This window comes from Colletotrichum fructicola (assembly GCF_000319635.2).
Source record: "Colletotrichum fructicola Nara gc5 chromosome Unknown KSG_Nara_v1_contig04, whole genome shotgun sequence".
Classification (NCBI taxonomy): domain Eukaryota; kingdom Fungi; phylum Ascomycota; class Sordariomycetes; order Glomerellales; family Glomerellaceae; genus Colletotrichum; species Colletotrichum fructicola.
This window is the reverse complement of record NW_027094054.1, coordinates 1,291,253-1,309,977: the sequence shown is the minus strand read 5'-3', so window position 1 is coordinate 1,309,977 and position 18,725 is coordinate 1,291,253. Positions and strand designations below refer to the sequence as shown.

General features: G+C 50.7%; 7 protein-coding genes across 7 annotated transcripts; 1 reads left to right on the top strand and 6 right to left on the bottom strand.

The window, feature by feature from the left end:
* Positions 1-233: 233 nt before the first annotated feature.
* Positions 234-1,505, top strand: CGGC5_v007171 (uncharacterized protein; the record flags this gene model as incomplete). The annotated part of the gene is made up of 4 exons (XM_066151813.1): positions 234-361; positions 436-1,368; positions 1,425-1,430; positions 1,478-1,505. 4 exons carry the CDS (start codon positions 234-236, stop codon positions 1,503-1,505), a joined length of 1,095 nt encoding a protein of 364 aa, XP_066008614.1.
* A 1,040-nt stretch (positions 1,506-2,545) lies between these two features.
* On the bottom strand, positions 2,546-4,115 carry CGGC5_v007170 (uncharacterized protein; the record flags this gene model as incomplete). Its single annotated transcript, XM_066151812.1, has 2 exons — positions 2,546-3,935; positions 3,988-4,115. The coding sequence occupies 2 exons, from the start codon at positions 4,113-4,115 to the stop codon at positions 2,546-2,548; spliced, it is 1,518 nt and encodes a 505-aa protein (XP_066008613.1).
* A 1,689-nt stretch (positions 4,116-5,804) lies between these two features.
* CGGC5_v007169 (uncharacterized protein) lies at positions 5,805-7,761 on the bottom strand (the record flags this gene model as incomplete). Its single annotated transcript, XM_032027742.1, has 2 exons — positions 5,805-7,191; positions 7,253-7,761. The coding sequence occupies 2 exons, from the start codon at positions 7,759-7,761 to the stop codon at positions 5,805-5,807; spliced, it is 1,896 nt and encodes a 631-aa protein (XP_031875909.1).
* Positions 7,762-8,954: 1,193 nt separating this feature from the next.
* CGGC5_v007168 (Metallocarboxypeptidase A-like protein) lies at positions 8,955-10,438 on the bottom strand (the record flags this gene model as incomplete). Its single annotated transcript, XM_032027741.1, has 5 exons — positions 8,955-9,459; positions 9,507-9,598; positions 9,647-9,760; positions 9,814-10,070; positions 10,123-10,438. 5 exons carry the CDS (start codon positions 10,436-10,438, stop codon positions 8,955-8,957), a joined length of 1,284 nt encoding a protein of 427 aa, XP_031875916.1.
* Positions 10,439-11,768: 1,330 nt separating this feature from the next.
* Positions 11,769-13,181, bottom strand: CGGC5_v007167 (uncharacterized protein; the record flags this gene model as incomplete). Its single annotated transcript, XM_032027740.1, has 1 exon — positions 11,769-13,181. The coding sequence occupies one exon, from the start codon at positions 13,179-13,181 to the stop codon at positions 11,769-11,771; it is 1,413 nt and encodes a 470-aa protein (XP_031875911.1).
* An 863-nt stretch (positions 13,182-14,044) lies between these two features.
* CGGC5_v007166 (uncharacterized protein) lies at positions 14,045-15,481 on the bottom strand (the record flags this gene model as incomplete). The annotated part of the gene is made up of 1 exon (XM_032027739.1): positions 14,045-15,481. One exon carries the CDS (start codon positions 15,479-15,481, stop codon positions 14,045-14,047), a length of 1,437 nt encoding a protein of 478 aa, XP_031875913.1.
* A 2,049-nt stretch (positions 15,482-17,530) lies between these two features.
* Positions 17,531-18,645, bottom strand: CGGC5_v007165 (Tyrosinase-like protein orsC; the record flags this gene model as incomplete). Its single annotated transcript, XM_032027738.2, has 3 exons — positions 17,531-18,352; positions 18,405-18,567; positions 18,632-18,645. 3 exons carry the CDS (start codon positions 18,643-18,645, stop codon positions 17,531-17,533), a joined length of 999 nt encoding a protein of 332 aa, XP_031875912.2.
* Between the last annotated feature and the right edge of the window lie 80 nt (positions 18,646-18,725).

Sequence of the window (18,725 nt, the reverse complement as noted above, 5' to 3'; positions counted from 1 at the left end):
CCACAGGGTACAAGCTTGTCAGTGCGTGGTGGAGTCTGGAGCTGGCATCCACCGTCATTTGTGTTGGCTTCTTTGCAACATACTGGTGGCTTCTTGAACATTACGACGACAAGCCTGTAAGCAAGTGGCAAGGCCCACAGGCTCGGCTATCCCCGCTCAAGAACCTTCCAGCCGCTGCTGCAATCGTTATGACTGCATTCAGGGTCTTTCTGAGCTATCCCATTGCAGCATCGATGGGCCAGTTGAAATGGCATCACTTCGGACGACCGTGGCCCAGACCAGTTGCAGATCTACAGGCTTTTGACGCAGCATCTCGAGGCACTTTTGGGTCTGCCAGACTACTCTTCTCTAAAAACATCTTGTACGTTATTCTTATTATTGTATTTCTAGGGTGTGCAGTTCAAAAACGCCATGTCATTGCTGACGCCACACCAGCCACTCTATACACATCTCCCTTGGCTGTGTTCTGATCCTCGGAACTCAAGGGTTGCAGACTTTGGGGCAGAGCGCTATCACGCAACACGCCGGAACTTACTGGGAAAAGGAAATTCCCGGTGTTTTGAACGCAAGAATTCCATTCTGCAAACTCTACAACATCTCAGAGACGCACGACATAGATCGGAACGGCATAAACGGAACGAATCAGCAAGCCTCAGACGCAGACCCACGCACTCGTGCGGCCCTTCTTTCTGCTTGGTCACGCGTCTTGAAGCCGAAGGCCATAGACCACCAAGTCACTACTATACCGGCTGATTGCTCAACGAAGAGATGCCAATGGAAAGATGTTACTACGATCGCTGTCGATTACCAATGTGCTAATGCGTCAGCTGTTATCAACGCCGAAGGTTTCGCGTTTTCCAGTCAGGCCAATATCACCAATCGCGTCTCAGTACCAAGTTTCAACGGAGCTTTTGCGCATGCTCAAATCCGTCTGAAACCGAGTTTGACCATCCCCAACAGCAGTGTTTTCACATCTACATACTCAAACAGCCCTGGACTCATCCTCGACTTAGCTGCCATTGCTGAGCGTGGCGATGGTGAGTTTGAGGCGGCCGAATGTGTATTCAGCTGGGAGGTGGCTACATGGGGTTTCAACACCTATAACGTGACCAGCCTGTCGTTTGACCAGGGTAGCAACACAGACTATCACAACGTAACGCCTAATCCAGCTATGAATCGGGACAAGGATATCATCATTCATGCTCCTTGCAACACCGGACACAACATTACTAGCGAGGAAGACCCAGGCGGTATGAAATGCTCGTATACTGTCACGAACCATGCACACGAGGGACTGCGAAATTTCCTAGCAAATGCCCTCCGAGGGTTCACGTACCGAGAAAATTCAAAGACACACACCATATTTCGGTCAGACAACACAATCTTCAATATCTTTCGGTCATCATGGCAACTAAGCTTCAAAGACCCAGGTGCGCAGACCGCCTTAAATACGACAATGGGTATCTATGCTCGCCAGATTGCCTTCGGAATTGGTGCTGCTGTAAGAGCCTTATCCAATGACACAGTGTCTGGGCAAGTCGAGCAGGAGGACCAAATTTTCAAGATCAACAAAGGCTACGTAGCTTATCCAGGGTGTTTGCTAGGCCTGACTATTTACCTCCTCTTCTATTCCATGTGGCGGACGAAAGGTGGACCTACTTGGAAGACTTCCTTGCTTCCATTCTTGTATCACGGCTTCGAGCTTCCGGCCACCGAGCCAGGCTATTATTGCCGGAACCTGGCATGGATGGAGGAAGCAAGCAAGCATAAGCAAGTAGTCCTGCGCGACGATGGGGACGGGTTAGGTCTTAAGCTGAGAAACTCTTAGACAAGCATCATTTAATCACACTTCAAGTCTCTGGACTTCTCTTTGCACGCGCCATCGTCGTGCCAACTTAGGAGCGCAAATCCATAATCTGATGCATTCCAGCCACAAACCTTCTTCTTCTTTCATAACAATGAAGCCTAGATGTCATTCCATGTATCAGAATATTTGCGATGACCGGATGAGTAGAGAAGAGAGTAGAGAAACTGGATAAATTTAATTATAAGGTGTCCTTTATGGGGAACGTCAATTTATGCTAATTCCTTCGAAATAACGTGAGCTCCCCAGCCTGAAATCCTTGTTTGTTTCCGTATGAGCCTCGAAGTCTACTCATGTGGGGTGTGAAAGTCTAACAATGGACTATTTGAGACTATTCTAAAGCTAGACCGCGATCCCGTCATGTAAGCTTAATGTCTCTGCTTGGGAAAGAGTGCTGTTAGATGTGATATGCTGTGTACTGAAGACTTACAGTTGACTCATGATTGTAATCATGTATAAAATCTGCATAGGTTTATCATACCTTCGCGCGTCCCTTCAGTTCCCAGGTAATTCGCCTTCCATATCCGCCATGGAAGTGTTCAGTGTCTTGAGCAGCCTCCGTGCCATTACAGGTGGGCCATGGGAGACATATACACACGAACCCAGCACCGTACCAGATATCACAATCCTGGATCGCAAAGGCCTTCTATTATACTATCACTGCATCTTTCAACACGGGTGCTAGAAACCTTCATCAGAAGTGCCTCTATCCATATCTCTTAGCTTAAGGCCAAGACCATCGTCAGCGTCCCGCAAGACTACTTTTTTCTCTTTGCTAAATTCCTCCATCCACGGCAAGCTTGAAAGATCATATCTCGAGTCCAAAGCTGGGCGATCAAAACCGTGGTACAAGTATGGAAGAAGGGATGACTTCCATACCGGCATGCTGCGGGTAGCCCATACTGTGAAGGCAAATAGATAGAGTGTCAGTATCAACATAGCCCCTGGATAAATGGTGTACTTCCACTCGATGTGAAATATTGGCTCAAATGACCCATTCTGTCCTTCCAGCTGCGTCGCTTGCTTGGTGCGGATGTATCCGGAGAGACTATAAATCGTATTCAACATATAAACCTCCAAGGTTGTGGCCAAGGGGTTTGGAAACATCGAGACTTTCACAAGAGTGGTTCTCCATGACCAGGCAAACAAATCCATGACTGTGCTGCTGGGTATAAAGAGTGTACCGTTCTGATGCGGATCTCGGTACACATACCCGGTCATGAAGTCCGTCAGAAGCTTCCTAACGGCCAGATTTGCATCGTTGGTAATCTTGAAACTACATGTTTCGGTGTTTCTTTTGCCACTGCAGGGAGCCTTGAACACGATGCTTTTGTCTTCTGTAGAGGTCCGGTTCTCAGGAAGGCTCTGGATGGATGCGACGGTCTGCGTCAGGGTCGAGCCTGATTTATTGTGATAGACGGTCTCGGATACGTGCGCGGCTGTCCAGAACATGAGACACTCCGCTGCATCAAAACTCTGCTCATCATGTTCAGCGATTGCCGCGAGATGAATTATCACGGCCCTTTGTCTGTCGGTCATATTGAAGCCGCTGTTTTCCGGTATGTTAGGGCTTGCCCTGAGGTTAATTATAGCTTGTCGACGAGTAGATGATCCGTTGGTGATCACGTCAATGCTTGAGGTTATGTCTGCCTCTTCCGAGTATCCATGTCCATCTTTGCCGAAGGTCGCTGCGGCGTTACGGCATTTCACAGCCATGCTGAGCGTAGTTGTATTATGCCATCGACAAAACGTAGACGAGCAGTTGGCTGAGACCTGATCGATTTCTTGGTTCTCAAACAGTGGGTTTTCGTAGAATGACCAAGCAGTGAATAACGCTGCCTGCATTCCCGGATCTTCGCTGTAGTTCTGAGTGTCGACACCAATAATATCACGTCGGGCTGTGACATTGAACACCTCAATTACTGGTAGTAACGCTACCGTCGTTTCGTTGATTGTGTGTTTTAGTGGCCAATATACCCTGGAGGGAGACGTGATGGTATTTTGAGTCGAGGATCCGAGATACATAGTGGCTAGAGTGAGCAAGCAACCCAGCGTTATGTGGATAGAGTGGCTTTTGCAACGTTAGCGAGAGCATAATCTTTGGAGAAAAATAGTTCTCTTACAATCTTTTGCCCGAAACAAGAAGCTTTATTGACCCAGATACGCCACGGGACGCTGCGTCGAATGTTTCCAACTCGGCTACTGGTCGCGAATACTGGCGTAGAAAGTAGTGCCACTTAAGCTGGCCCATTGCGGCGGTGATTGGGATGAAAGAAAGAATTTTCAAAATTGTGATGATAGAAGATGCCGCGGATCCAAGATTCTTGATGTAAAAGCTGGAGAAAACATGCGGCACTCTCTCGTTCCAGTCGGACACCCGATATCCGTCCCAACTATTGAGGAACCAGCAGTATAGCCCGAATACTGCGAAAGACATGGTCATGCAGGCTATTTCCATATACCACCATCCAGCAAGTAATTTGGTTCCCGTCGAAGGTGGCTCGATAGCATGGCAGATGGCAGCGCTGGTCTCTGGTAGAGAGGGAGACTGTAGTCCCGCTGGCTGTGAGCCGCTGCGAGGGCCAGTTTCCCAGTCCTTAGAGAGTATAGTAGAAATAGTATAGTCTCTATGTTTTTCTGACGCCATATTGCCATATATGGATTTTTGAGATTGTTGTGAGCAGTGGTGGCCCAGAGGCGCGAATGGGAGTGAAGATTTGGTGGATTTTCCGGCTGGTCTGAAATGTGACGAAGCGAAGTAATACTGATCGCCTTTGGAGTGGCTAAATAACCCGCTCGAGGCAACGAAATTGTCCGTGCTGAAGCCGTGAACGGAGGTTGCGAAGGATATCCAGACACGAGTAGGAAAGATATTGTAAGACGGACATAACTCTGGCGTCGCGGCAGGAAGACAATGACTGACCTAAAGACTAAGAATTCCATTCCGTCGGCCAAATGGCGTGTGTCTTTGGAGAAACCATCGAGGAATAAATCAACATCGATGTTTCACTGCAAAGCGTCTGGGCTGCTCCCTAGAGCATCTATGCCTAGAGATGGCGCGGAGGGATCCAGTGTTGCATTCGTCTTTGACACACCCAAACAGTCAGTCTTGGAGAGTAAGACATGCCATTTTGGGTTTTCAACGTAAACTGATGGAGTCCGGGAGTCCTCCAACCGGTGTCTCAATGCTTGGCCTTGGCCTGAGCTGGGATTTCAACATTCCTGGCGGCCAGTCGCCCCCACAGGACGTGGTCAATGAGCTACGAAGCCGCTATCGGCGATTGCGGCGCGGCCCGGTATCTAGGTAGTTAGCGCGGCTAAGCGACTTCATGTCTCTCGACGCTCTCGTACCAAAAGATGTAGCCGGAGGCTAAGACGTGGGCTTTTCTGGCCCACGTCTTAGCGTCACTACGTAGCCGATCGCAGGGTTTCAGCTAAGCCACGTCGACGCCATGAGTCTATGAAGGCTGTCAACAGGTGGGATCTTGATTAACAAGTGAAACCACGTTGCCAGTGTTCGACCTCCACGAGGTCTACGAAAGAAGCAGACCCTGGCGAGGTTGAGCCGAAGTTACTTACCATCTAGAACTTGTTTAAGGAGTCACGAAAGTTGTCGGTGGAAATCACCATTGTATGCTAATATCGTCTTAGAAGCGGCATGACTTCCTAGGCTTCTAACGCACCGGACGTCTCAACAAGAGTTGCTCTGGTACGGTAATCGCATCAGGAAGTGGACGGCTTGAAGTATTACGATCAACTCTGGTAACAATGAAGAAATTATGTAAGATTAATACAGCGTACGTCTAATAGAGGTAGTCTAACGCAGCGTATACAGCTGCAAAATGCAGATATTTGCACCTGACCCAATACATATAACCAAGTGTTTCAGCCCGCCATCGGCTCTTCTGAGGTTTACTGACCAGAATTTGCATTTCTAAACTCAGCTGGCAATATCTGCTTGAGGGTTCCTTAGCCTCAAGCCAAGGCCGTCGTCTTCATCGCGCAGTGCGACCGTCTGATAGTTACTCATCTCTCTCATCGACCCTAGACTAGAGAGGTCGTATCCCTGCTCGTAAGGGGGGTGTTGGAGCCCGTGATAGAGAAAAGGTAGAAGTGAAGTCTTCCAGACTGGCATTCGTCGCGTCCACCACATTGTGAAAAGAAGCAGATACGCAGAGAGAACCACCATGGTAAGTGGGTAAGCAATGTGGTACCATGCTATCTCGCACAATCCGAATGATAAGATTTGTCCAGTTGTCGAATTTGTGGCTGTGGACAGCATGTAGCCGGTGATGCCTTCCGCCAAGTTGGACATATACTCGGCCAAAGTGTCGTTCAGAGACGTTTGCGTACCCGCATCCTTGCTGTCAATCCACGGCTGTGCAAAGACTTCCATGGCTTTACCAGTGGCTGTGAACCTCGTGTTGTTCTGCGACTCCGGCAAGACGTAGCCTGATAAGAAATCCTTGAGATAATTCTGAACCTGCAGTGTAGCAGCTCGTTTGACCTTGTATTCACAATTCGAGCCCCCGGACTTCGGGTTGCACGGTCCTTCAAATATGGTCTCATCTTCGATCCTTGGGTGACTTATTTTGGGTTTGTAGATCCAGTCTGAGTCGCTTCGTTCCAATGGATTGTATGTTGATGCCGTGTACGAGGATAATGCGACGTTTTGAACGTGTTGCACCTGCCAATTCAAGACGCACTCTGTTGCTACAATATTAGGGAGTCCACTGTCGGCAATTGCTGCGAGGTAGATGATCACTGCCGACTGGTCTGAGAAAGAGCTTGCGAAGCTGCTAGTTTTGGGGATTTTTAAGCTTGCTTCAAATTTCAGTCGGGCGGGAATGAAGGAGGAAGCGTTGTGGTTGCCAACAGCGCGAACAGAGCTGTTGATGTTTGCTTGGTAAGAATGGCCTAATCCGATGGGCTCCTTGGTCGCTGGCGCAACTCTGCACATACTTTTGGCGGCGAGTGTTGTGTACCCTTCCCACTTGTAAAATTCCCGGTCCGGCTCGTTGACTTCGCAGGTTGTGGATAGGAAGGAAACCGGCACATTAGCTTTCTGTGGATTGGTGTTGTATAACCAAGCTGAGTACAGGGCTGCACCCATTCCGGTGTCGATCTCGTCGTTGCTTTCGTCCACGATTGTGGTAATAGTTCGCGGGTGGCGATCAAAGAGATTAGCGAAAGGCATAGATGCGTTTTGGCCATCTTGAGGATCTCGCAGGGAAGTTGAAAAAGAATGAACTGCGTTCTGCATCGAGGAAGCCAGGTAGATTGACGCGATAGTTAACACAGCGCCTAATGTGGCGTGAGGAGATTTGCTTTGGAAATCAACGTCAGTGAGATAGCCTTCGAATGTCATCTGGGTGATTTAAAACTCACAACAGGTTTTTGGATAGGAGGAACCGTACTGATCCTGAAAGCCCCCGAGACGCCGCATCGTATGCTTGCAAATCTGCCACGGGCTTCGAAGTTGTATTCAAGAAGCGGTACCAGCTGAGCTGACCCAGTGCCGATGAAACTGGTACAAACATGAGAAGTTTGAGGACCACCGCCATCTGCGCAATTGCGGCTCCCACATTGCTGTATATCTTGATTATGAAAAAATAGGCGGCAGCATCCTTCTTGCCGTCCATGTGGTGTAGAAACCAGCAATAGAAGCCGAACATTGCAAAAGATAGGACCATACACAGCAACTCCATGTACCACCAGTCGCTTAGAAGCATGACAACCGTCGATGGCCGTTTGGGATCACGGTATGCTAGTGAGTGGGCCTGCGGGGTGATGGTCGGCGTGACTGATATGTCGGCGTTGGAATCTTGTTCGGCGCAGGTACCTGACGGGACCAGAAGCTTTTCGTGACTCTCAACACTCATGCTGGCCGCTGTCATGTCGTTAGAAGCTTATGTCGGAACTTTTCTTGAAGTAGATTAACAACTGTTAGCTTTCGGGTAACGCCGTTTTGTCCAAAGAGTTAACTGAAGGACGATATGGGTTCTCGCATGCAACTTTCGCAGAAGGGTGAAGAAATGACTCTGATCCGGTGTGTCACGCGAATTTATGCAAATCCTAGATAAGCCCCCTTGAACGGGAGGCTTTTGAGCTTCAATATCACTTGGCGGCTGAATGTGCTACTTAGTTCAGCTTCGATAACTCGCCACGGAACCACACAAAGATTAGCTTTCCGGAGGCCTGTGCATTTGAGTGGCTTTTCGTGAGATGACCTGATGACTAGGAATGTTTTCGGAATATTTTGAAGATTTTTAGTGCCGTTCTTGGCATGTAGATTGAGAATGTTTCACAGCTCATAAAAGAGACTAGCAAGAGGTTTCTAAACTCTAAATCATTTTTCACGAACGGAATCAATATGCAAAGCGCTGGTGAAATACAAGCAGTCGGAGGAAAACCTACATACCAATGAACTGTATGTTAAGTCCCCGTTATCCCGACTCCGCCGTCGTCTTCGAAGTAACTGGCCCTTGAACAAGAAAGCAGGCTATGCGAAGATCGCAGAGTAAGTGAACACACCATGATTCTTCGTGGTCCTAAGACTACTTCGTCTTAGAATGTGGCAAATACTTCAGCTGCGATTTCCACTTTCTAGGCCGCTGGTCGGCTATCAGCACGTGGAATTGCGTTCAAGTGCCGAAGCCGTTATCGGCAATTGCGGTACGGTTCGCACCGGGCTGTGGCTGTTGGGAGTGAAACAGATCTGAATCATCCCACTTCTTGCGTGCGGCTTGACATTCAAGACAAGGCGTTGTCTTCGACCGGACCGGATCATCCTCGAATGATGATTGCAGGTCTTCAGCTAAGCCACATCAACGCCATCAGCATACCTTACCTTACATCACACTGACACTGGAACAATAGTGGAAGTTGAGTTTCAAAACCGCAATCAGGCATTTGATCGGCAAAGCGTAGATACCGTGGAGATCACGCAAACAATTCGTGGAATTTACCAGGCGTGGCCTAGAACTCCCCAGACTGGCCGACGGCAGACACTGGACTCATGCCATAATTCATGAATCATGAGAGATAATAAGTAAGCACCAGGTGCATAATTGAAGAGCCTATCTTTATTCTAGACGTTCGCAAGCAGGTATTTCATGCCATTCCACTGCTCAATAGCGCTGGGCAGAATCTGCGCGGCGGGCAGAACGAAACCACCACCAGCTGAGCCAGACGGCCTGAGCTCGATGGTCCAGGCCACCTCCGCGCCAGCAGCACCCGTGAGGTAGTCAGGAGCACTGCCAGTAGTTGCATAGAGAGTGGAGCAGCTGGGTCCGTAGGTGAAGCGGGTGCCGTAAGACTGAGCGATAGTCGTAGCGGTGTTGCCGGCGAGAGTCATCTGGCGCGCGTGGTTGCTGGCACGAGCAGAGCAGTCGTAGCCGTAAGGAAGCAAAATGTACTGTCCATAGCTGTGCCAGTCGATGAAGAGCTTGATACCGTTGCCGGAGGCGAGGCGGTCGGTGTAAGCCTTCAGAGCAACCATCTCAGAAGTATCGCCAGCAGCCACACCCTTGTAGGTCTCGGAGCAAGGGTTGGTGGAGGCGCCACCAGGGAGTTGCCAGTTGAAAGGCCAGTTTCTGGGGAGGTTAGTGACTTGTTTGTTGGAGGATAGTCATATGCCTACCTGTTGATATCTGTGCCAATGCAAGTGCTTCCAGATCGGGGTTGACGGTTCTTGCGCCACAGGCGGTCGTTGGTTTGGGTGTAGGCAAAGCCCTTAGAGAGTCAGTTTCACGTCTTGCGTACTTGAAATGATTTTCTTACATCAGGGTTCACGATGGGGAGAATGTAGAAATCGTACTTGTCAAGGATAGCCTTGACGGTAGCGTCATTCTTCTGGTATCCATCGATGAGTTGGTACGTGAGGTACTCAACAACCTATCATGCGTTGATTAGCAGTCCTTGACCCATCCATGAGCGAGAACTATTACCATGGAGGTGATCCACTCGCGAGCGTGGACGGTGCCGTGCCAGTAGATCGCGGGCTTAGATCCCTTGCCGCCGCTACCCCAAAGGTGAATGCCCAGTAGTGAGCGTCCACCGTACGAGCTGCCGGCGTTCACCAACTCAGAGTTGGAGGGGAAGTTGGACTGCAGGTCACGGATGAACTGCTGGTGGTCGGCGAAGGCGTGGTACGAGTTGAACCACGACAGGTCCGGAAGAGCCTGAATGGTGGCATCTCCGTTGCCTGGTGGAGTCAGTATTCACGCGCTTGTTCAATCGCCATAATGCAAACGTACTCTCGTAGGGAGCAAAGGTGCCTTCCTCGGCGATGTCGGCACCCAGATCCTCATGCAGCACGGTGGTCTCCAGTCCGAGCTTCTCGAACTTGGAGATGTCGCCAGCAGGGATGGCCACATCCAAGTGCTCGCTGTTATCGAGGTTGAAGGGGATGGCAGCGATGTTGGCTATCTTGGACTTGATGGAAGCCGCATCGTTGTGGGTGGCGATGCGGAAAGCCTTGAATCCATCGTAGGTAATCTTCTTCTCGAGAGGAGTGACGGCCGCGGCGGAGGCCAGCGGCAGCACGACGGAGAGGCCAGCGAGGAACTTCATTGTGAGTGGCACACTCTGATGGAGGTCGGAGGTCGGAGGCTGAAGTGCTAAAGGTCAGAAAGACATCCTTCCAGGCGATCATCCGCCCTTCTTATGGAAATAAGAAGGCGCCTCCATTCTTGTGTCTTCCGCGGTAAGGCTTCATAAGGTAGTACGACTTCATATGGTGTCACTGATCGACCTTTGCAGAAAACGGTAGGTGTGATCTGAGGCTGCATTATCCCGTTGATTGATAAGGAAGTTGTGTTTGGTGGTGTCATAGAACCCCTCACTTTCCTATGGGGAATGAGTCCCCATGGATGGCAGCTGCTGCTTGTTGTTGAGGTAGGAGTGACGAACGGGGATGCTTCAACATCAATGACAGGTGCGACCCATTCAAAAGGCATGAGCCGACTGCCAGGGGCTGGCCAGCCACTGCCGAGTAGAAACCCACCACGATGCGGAGGGAAGAGCGATCCGGGGCAGCTAATCGGGCAGCTCGGCAAGGTGAGGAACATTCGTCAGCTGTCGGTTCATGAGCTCGCTTAGCAATGAGCAGGGACTTTAGGGATATTGGCCTCTTGGACTGTAAATATTTTTTCAGACCTTCCCGAAAGGAACAGGTCAAGATAATCGGGCAAGCATACCTTTGAACAGCCAAGACTCGGGCTCCCACGATGATTACGGGGGAAACCTGCTCACTGATCGAAGCAGCTTGGCCGGGCACGCAACTCGCACGCAACTCTTCAAAATCCTTCCACCTGCCCTTAAAGTTTAAGCTTAAAAGGTTACTTAGTGGCGGCGATTGGGTGATTGATGGACTAATGGAATGAGCCGATCTGCAAGAGCCTGCTTTGGTATGGTGCCACGCGCTCGATGCGACCTCAGACGGCGACCAAATCCCGGTTGGGTCAACGTTGTGAACACGACCGCTGCAGCTTATTCTGAAAGGTCTATCGAGTTCTGGGCCCAGGGAAACTCGTTGAGATTGAGAAGAGCCTTTGGAAACAGCCTTCTCTCTCTGATTCGGCTGGTGTGAGGCCCAAAGTTGTGGGTATCATCGGCTTGATCCATTCAAAGAAGCAAGGAACGATATTTCTCCGGAGATGGCGGGATCACAAAGTATTATCTCTCAAACCAAGGTGGTGAGGAATTGCCAAGGCCCTAAAAAGCGCGGCGGGACCACACTCAAGGTCGTGACTGGTGATACCCCAGTCGCCAAGCAATCGACCAAACGAAAACGAGGTTGGAGACCTTGACCAGTACGATGATGGCCGACCGAGATATCACCCCTAACATGATGACGATGGACTTTAGGGTTAGACGTTGTTGAATTCTCCAGCTCCCATAGCTATCTTCTCCAAGACTCCACCTTGTAGTAGCCGCTCTCATCTGCTTCAAACTCAACTCCACTCTTTCCAAATAACTCTTTCAGCTCTTCAAGCTCTTCTGGAGGAACTTCGCTCCTGTCTGTCGTACTAAGCATCCGCCGGTATCGTATCTTCCGTAATCTGGGACAGCACTGGCCGACATGCGACGCAAACGCTAGCAGGTCATCATCCACCGGACCTCGCCTCAAGTCCATGAGATCCAACGTCTCCAATCTCTCTGGAAGCATTCTCGCAAATCGTCGCACGGTGTCTGCGGTCTCTCCATCGTATAGATGATGCCATGGATCATACAAACTCACCCCGTCAATATCGAGACGTTCGAGTACTTCGAAGTTCTTGAACGACGTGATCACGTCGAGGAGCTGGTCTCTTCTTGCCTTGGGTACTTGAAGAAGCGCCGCGTTCGAGTGCAGTGTTAACTCTGTCAATTGATGTTGCAGTGGTTCGAGTGCTTCCACCATCTCTCGCGGTGTGCATCCACGCGAGCCCCCAGCAGTTTGTCGATGTGCCCACGCATTCTCCTGGTCGCCAGTGTGCAGGTCATCCGTCCAGCTGAACCAGAATTTCTTCACGTTCGGAAATCCGCGGATCAACTCCTTCATCTCTGGACCAGTAAGGTTTGCCATCGTGAGCAGGAGTACCCTGACGGTGTCAAACCTGAGCCCAGAGACCGGGCCGTGAACGGTCTCGAGCCATAGAGAGTCGAGGTTTGGAGCCCACTCTGATAGCGGCTGGATGTTCTCAGCAGCTCCAAGGTTGTCGATGTTGAAGTCATGAAGCTTCTCCAGCAGGCGCGCTTTTCCGGTGGCCTTGGCTACCGATGAGAGTGTTTTGAAGAACGTGGCATTGTTTCGCCTTTGATAGTAGACGGTGCGGACGTTGGGCGTATGGGCCATGATCATCTCCGTCAGAAACTGGGCGGCTTTTCCTTTCGTTTCCTCCTGCATTTCCGAAGTCTCCACACGGCAGACAGACGCTCCCTTCCAAGTTAGGACCCTAGGTACCGGCACGCCCAAAACCTCTGCAGCCGACACGAGATCCATGTGGTTGTCGCGTGTTCCACGGTACAGGTCGAGTGCCGGATAGGTTGAAATGTCCTTCACCTCGGCCGCCATCACCGGGTTGGCCATGAAGCTGAGGAGTAGTGGGATGAATGCCGTTAGGCGCGGTCCCCCGTACATGTGCTGAGGGTTGATAAACTTGAACAATTCAGCGACGGCCACGCTTCGAAGTCGCCTACACAAGTGAGACAGCGCGAGGAGGCTTGGTTCGGCTCCGATCTCATAGTCTCCATCGTCTTCAATGTCAGGGATTTTGCTGCAGATCTGTCGGAGAATCTCCACCGGAAGCTTGTCAAGTCTCAGCTCTCCCATCGTGCGTTGACGCGATGATATTCTGATAAGATAGTGACAATATTAATGATCGCCACATTAAGAAATGATTTATCGACAAATTTGCTTTTGAGTTGTTCGTTCCTGAAATCACTTCCCAGTGAGCTTGCTGAGGTCGGTTTAGCGTGTGGCTGCCTATGGGCCCCGCTTTTACTTAGTCATGTCCACTGTCTCAATGAACACCGATCTGGAAAGAATTAGATTTCCAACCAAACGACATGAAGAGCTGATTCTAATGTGTTTTTATTACGTGGCTAGTGGTTGAACTTTCGACAGTGCCTGAAATTTCCATGACAATCTCTAGAAGGAAAAAGAAGGAAATCTGGACGGTGGGCAACGGCGGCGCGCAGACGAGAAGCTTCTTATGAGTACAGGCGCCTCATTGCTAACTGATGTGATGGCTATCTAGGTTGTCAACTTGAACAAGACGTTGTTGGACTGAAAAACGTTGATTTCTTCTAACGTACGAAGAACATCATGAGCATCATTGCTGTTAACTGTAATCACATTATTCTGGAACCTGGGCTTAAGATGCTCACAAACCCGGCTAAACAAATCAACTTCGACCATACTCATTAGCGACGACGTCGATGTCCTTTAAAACAGGCATTCTGGAAAGTTTCGACTATGAAACCTCGGCAGAGTCTCTCAATCTTCACTGAAGGGAATCTGCGGTGCGTCACGCGTAAGTTCACATTTTATGGAAGTTGTAAAGTTGGATGTGTTTTAGGAAGCTATCTGATGATGTCCTTTCTAGACATTATTGTTGTCGTGTATTGAAACTAAACCCTCTAGCCAAAACGCCTCAACACCAAGTTCGCTTAGTATCCCAAAGGCCATTTGTACTACTCCCAGTCCTTCTCAACCTTCCAAGCATCGCTAGGGTGTAAGCCAGCAGCAGCGAAGTCGCAACCCCGGTGACCCCATTTCCTCCTGAAGACCTCGCGCCCAGCTTCCGTCATCACGTCAATGCCTGTCTGAAAGCCATATGCGTCGTAATAGTAGGGCTCGCTCGGGTCCCCGCCTCGCTGGCCCACTTGCCATGTGTTCCTTTCTCGCTCGGCGTGTTTGTGGTTGAACATATCCTGGCCGATACGGAAGAGCCGCTTGAAAGATGGAATCGGGTCGCGAACTGTTGTGGTGACGTCTGCGCCATCGATTACGGCACCGTCACCCGAGTTTGGCGGCAGCTTAGCCAAACTGTCCTCCAGTCCCCTTGCTGTCTTTTTCTTCAAATGGTCATCGGCTGCCTTTGGTACTGGTGGGTTGGGGTCGGTGAAGCTGAATCCATCTGGTACTTCGGTCTCCCGGTAAAGCATACGGAGATCTTCGAGCACCGACGCCACATCTTGGATGACCCCTGCCTTGGCGCTGAGCATACTCCAACCCGCTTCCTCAAGTCGCCAGTGCATGTCGCAGTCCGTCATGTAGTACGGAATAAAGGTGTCCCAGCCGCCGACGTCTTCGTAGGCTACTGGGTTTACCAGAGCAAGATGATCATAAGCAAAGAACCTCGCGCCCCATTTCTTGTCAGTATGGAGGGTGTGGTTCACCTCCTTCACCGCAAGACCGTAGATGGTTTGGTACTCGGGAGTGTTGACGGGCCCTGAGAGTCCCTCCTCGCCCTCCTCGAGAGACAACACGAGCGAGTCCATGTGACTCCAGAAGTAGTACGGCCATTTCCTCTCCTTGCTAACAGAAACAAAGTAGTTCTGGAGCTGGGCAAAGTTGAGCAGCACCGGCGTGCTAATGACATTGACGCCGAGCATGTGCAACTGTGTGTGGTTGAGGTATAGCGGGTTCTGAAGCGACAACCTGTTCAACGCGTTGGAATCATGGACGCCTGTGTTTTCCACCACGTATATTTGGTCCGCAGGCCAGCCCGCCGTGACGTATCCGACGACGGTCTGCAGCAGCATTGGCCAGCTGCGCGTGAAGCCGATGAGCAATGGAGGAGCGATCGGGAGGTTGTACTTCTGGTACACGTTCGGTTCCTTCGGCTGGTTCCAGGAGGGCACCGGAGGCGGCTGCGACGACATGAGCATCGGGAAGGGGTCTTTGACGGGTGGAGGCGTCCATGTCGGCAATGGCTTGTATGTCGGCGTTTTCGGTATGTTCGTCTTTCCTTTCGTTCTCCTATCAGCGACGCTGGTGATAACGGTGTTACCGAGGTCCGTTTGCAGAAAGACAAACATGAGGCAAACGGCGAATGCGACGTATAAGAACGCGAAGTGCTGTCGGGATCTGGTGGATAGCAGCCTCGGGGCTGCTATGGATATCATGATGGCGTTAGGTATGAACTGCGATCAATAAAAGTGGTGGTCTGGTAAAAGTTGAGATGTAGGTCGTGGTGGTGGTGATGATGGATGTCGTGGTGATATCACGGGCCTGAGGTTGTAAGAAACTCGGCGAATAAGCGACCACCCAGTTCTGTTTGCGAACCTTCTTTGTTTGCCACCGAAGGATCCAGGAAGGGAGCTTTCTGGGTCGTGGCCGGTGTCACAAAGTAATCGCCCAACGGGTTGTTGCTTCCTGAATGTTTGCTTCGTATTGTTTGTGCGGTGATTGGGAAATCACGACCCAATTCTTGATGCTTCCCGTTTCCCGGTGCACAACAGCGCGTCGCTGCCTTCTCAAGTCCCACGGCAGGCGGACTGTATTATTTCCCTCTTTCCATACGGTTGCGTCAGGTCAAATTGTTGTCGCAAGCTGGCGTGGCGCATTCGTTCATCATCAACTATTGGCGCTGACTGAAGTTGATACCCACACCTCACAGTCATTCGATGTGGCTCATCTCGAAGTTGACGATTGGCATATAAAATCCAGGAATAACAACCATTGCCGAAATTTTCCAACGATGGGACGAACAGAACGGGAAACCAGCTCTACCTCCATTTTCCCATTGCCCATGGCCATAGCTTAATAGGAATTCTGTGTGCAAACTTGTCTTACCCGTTGGTGGGAGAGACAAAGGACCAGCCCCAGAGCTAAGCATGTTGTCAACGTCACCGCTCACGTACCTCTGAGCTCACCCAAGCACCCAAGGCACTAAATACAGACCACCAACCAGGATGACAGATGTTTCAAGCCCACCAAAGCGCCATCAGAAAGAGGACCAGCCAAAGCCACGCGTTTCTAGCAGGGCCCGTTTTGGCTCGGACCCGGTTGGTCGAACGGGTCGTGGGTTTGCTGCGCTTTGATGGGCAGGGGGCCGAACAACCGAGCACGCACCCGACCTGCAGGGATGAAGGGGAGCCCCAGCGGGTCGTCGGCGGGCAAGCGCGAGGCCTAGTGGGCGCTCCCGTCTCAACTACGACAAAGCTTGGCTCTCGGGGGCGAAACTGGGAGGCTCCTGGTTTGCGTGAATCGACGATGGGATGTCCCCAGGTGGGATATTTCTAGGTTGTGGTCGTGGGAAATCGTTGTGGCTTGTGGCTTTGAGCTAGCTGGGCCAGACTTTCGTTTGGACTTACGGCGGTATCGTTGCCTTCGAAGACTGGGTTTTTGTCGCCTCGCTGCCTGCATGATGCTAGTGTCAAGCGAGAACGAGGCCACATTACGGCGAGACAGGATATCGGCTGAGTTGGACATTGCAGCTCGCCAATCGCTGCTGAGCCGTGACTCAGCTCGCGGTTCTTGACTGGAATGCCTCTGACGGGATGCTTGGCCAAAAGGATTGCCTAATCCGGACCAAATTGGCCGGACACCATTTCTCAAATGCCTGCGGCGGTCAGCTAGCGTTCAAAACAATGCTTAAGCTTAGCTGCAAGCTTCTCGAATGGAATGCGTACCTGAGAACGGGCGTAACTGAATGGCGTCTGTGAGCACATCTAGCCGTGTTCGCTTGGCTTGTCCATACGTGCAGCGCTGCCGCAAGTGCAAGTCACTTGGCAAATAATACAAGCCAATCGGCCAAGTTGACGCCATCGCCACCACCCAAGTAAGCAATTTCACATCCCTCAATTGAATTGTTAGACTTGATGTCTTATATATAAATAGCTAACTAATAGGAGGCTATAATCCAGCCCTAGCCCCACTTATATAAGTATATGAGGGCGTGAGGGCATGAGGGCATATACGTGAGGGTATACGTAAGGGCATTATAAGTAAGGTAGGGGGAATTGACTTAACTGACTTGCAAGTTAGCCAATAATCAAAGCCTAGGGGGAAGGAATACCAAGTTGACAAGTATGGGGGTCAGAATTGACTTGCTTGCACTTGCGGCAGCGCTGCATACGTGAAACCACGGTGCAGTAGAATCCGGCGAAGACTTGGTGATTGATGGGTATTGTGATTCTAGACATTAAAAATATGGCTAAAATGATGAGTCTCTATTCGTACATGTAACACAGCGGCGTGCCGCCCACGGTGTTCATCAGATCCTTGATCTTGACGGGCGTCGTCAACGGTGTCAGGTCAATCAGATCGTCGACGCTGCCATCGGGGCTTTTCGGATTATCTTGGAGCGAAAAGGTGCCGAACACGCCCTGTCGATTGGCAAAGTCGAGGTTCTGCCAGATCCAGTAGACGCGATCGACCTGGGCTTGATGGACCCAGAAAGCGGGATCCCCAGGCGCGATCAATCCATCCGCGCCAGGATCGCCGCCGATAATGAAATGGCCTCCACCGTGGACACCCAGGGTGTTCGGGAAAAAGCGATCGTCGCCCTGTAAAAGCGGTGCGAAGGTCTCGATAGTCTGTTGTTGGGTGATGAGGTTTGTTGTATTTCGGAACGAACAATATTTCGCAGCAACGCTCTTGTTCAGATCCCGCTTCAGACATCGCGGCAAGTCTTCTAGCGGATCCGTGACGTTGAACGGCACGTCGGTACCATACTGTGCAAGTGCAGCTGGTCCGATATGTATCACCATCTTGGAGAAAGGTCCTGACTTGACACATCCACCGCCAGACCCCGGCTCGAGTACGATGAGGTTGTTGGAGAAGGGCTGTCGAAGACGAAGGCCATCGTGGGGGATGAAGGCACCGTTACTGCCCAGGGAGGTCTCGGAGCCATCGAATACTGGGGAGGCAGCGGGATCGTTGATGTCGAGACCCCATTCCCAGTATGGAAGTGCGCCTTTGTATGCGCATTCTGTTCGCAACTTTTGCTCAAATGTCGCCAGGTAATAGCGATGCCAAGCGAAGAATGAAGCCTGTGAGAATTAGTGGGCGGAATATTAATCGACAGAAAGAAACTTGACTTACGGTCAGATGTGTGTTTCTAAAACTTGTGTAATGTACGGCAACGAAATCATCGTAGAGCGACTTCGCCATGGGCACCCTCTTTGGGTCTGACAAAACAGGTTGCCGCATAATACACTGAACAGCGGCGACGAATGACTTTCGTTCTGCCGTTGAGAGTGTCCTCCTGGTAGTAATGGTTAGCATTTATAGACCAGTATGGCCAGCAATGTAACGACCCATGAACGTACCATTCCTTCCTCATCAACACGTTGTTTCCATAACATGAATTGGTAAAATTTCTGAAAGAAGGCCGATGATTCTGTTTTCGGATGTTGTCGAGCG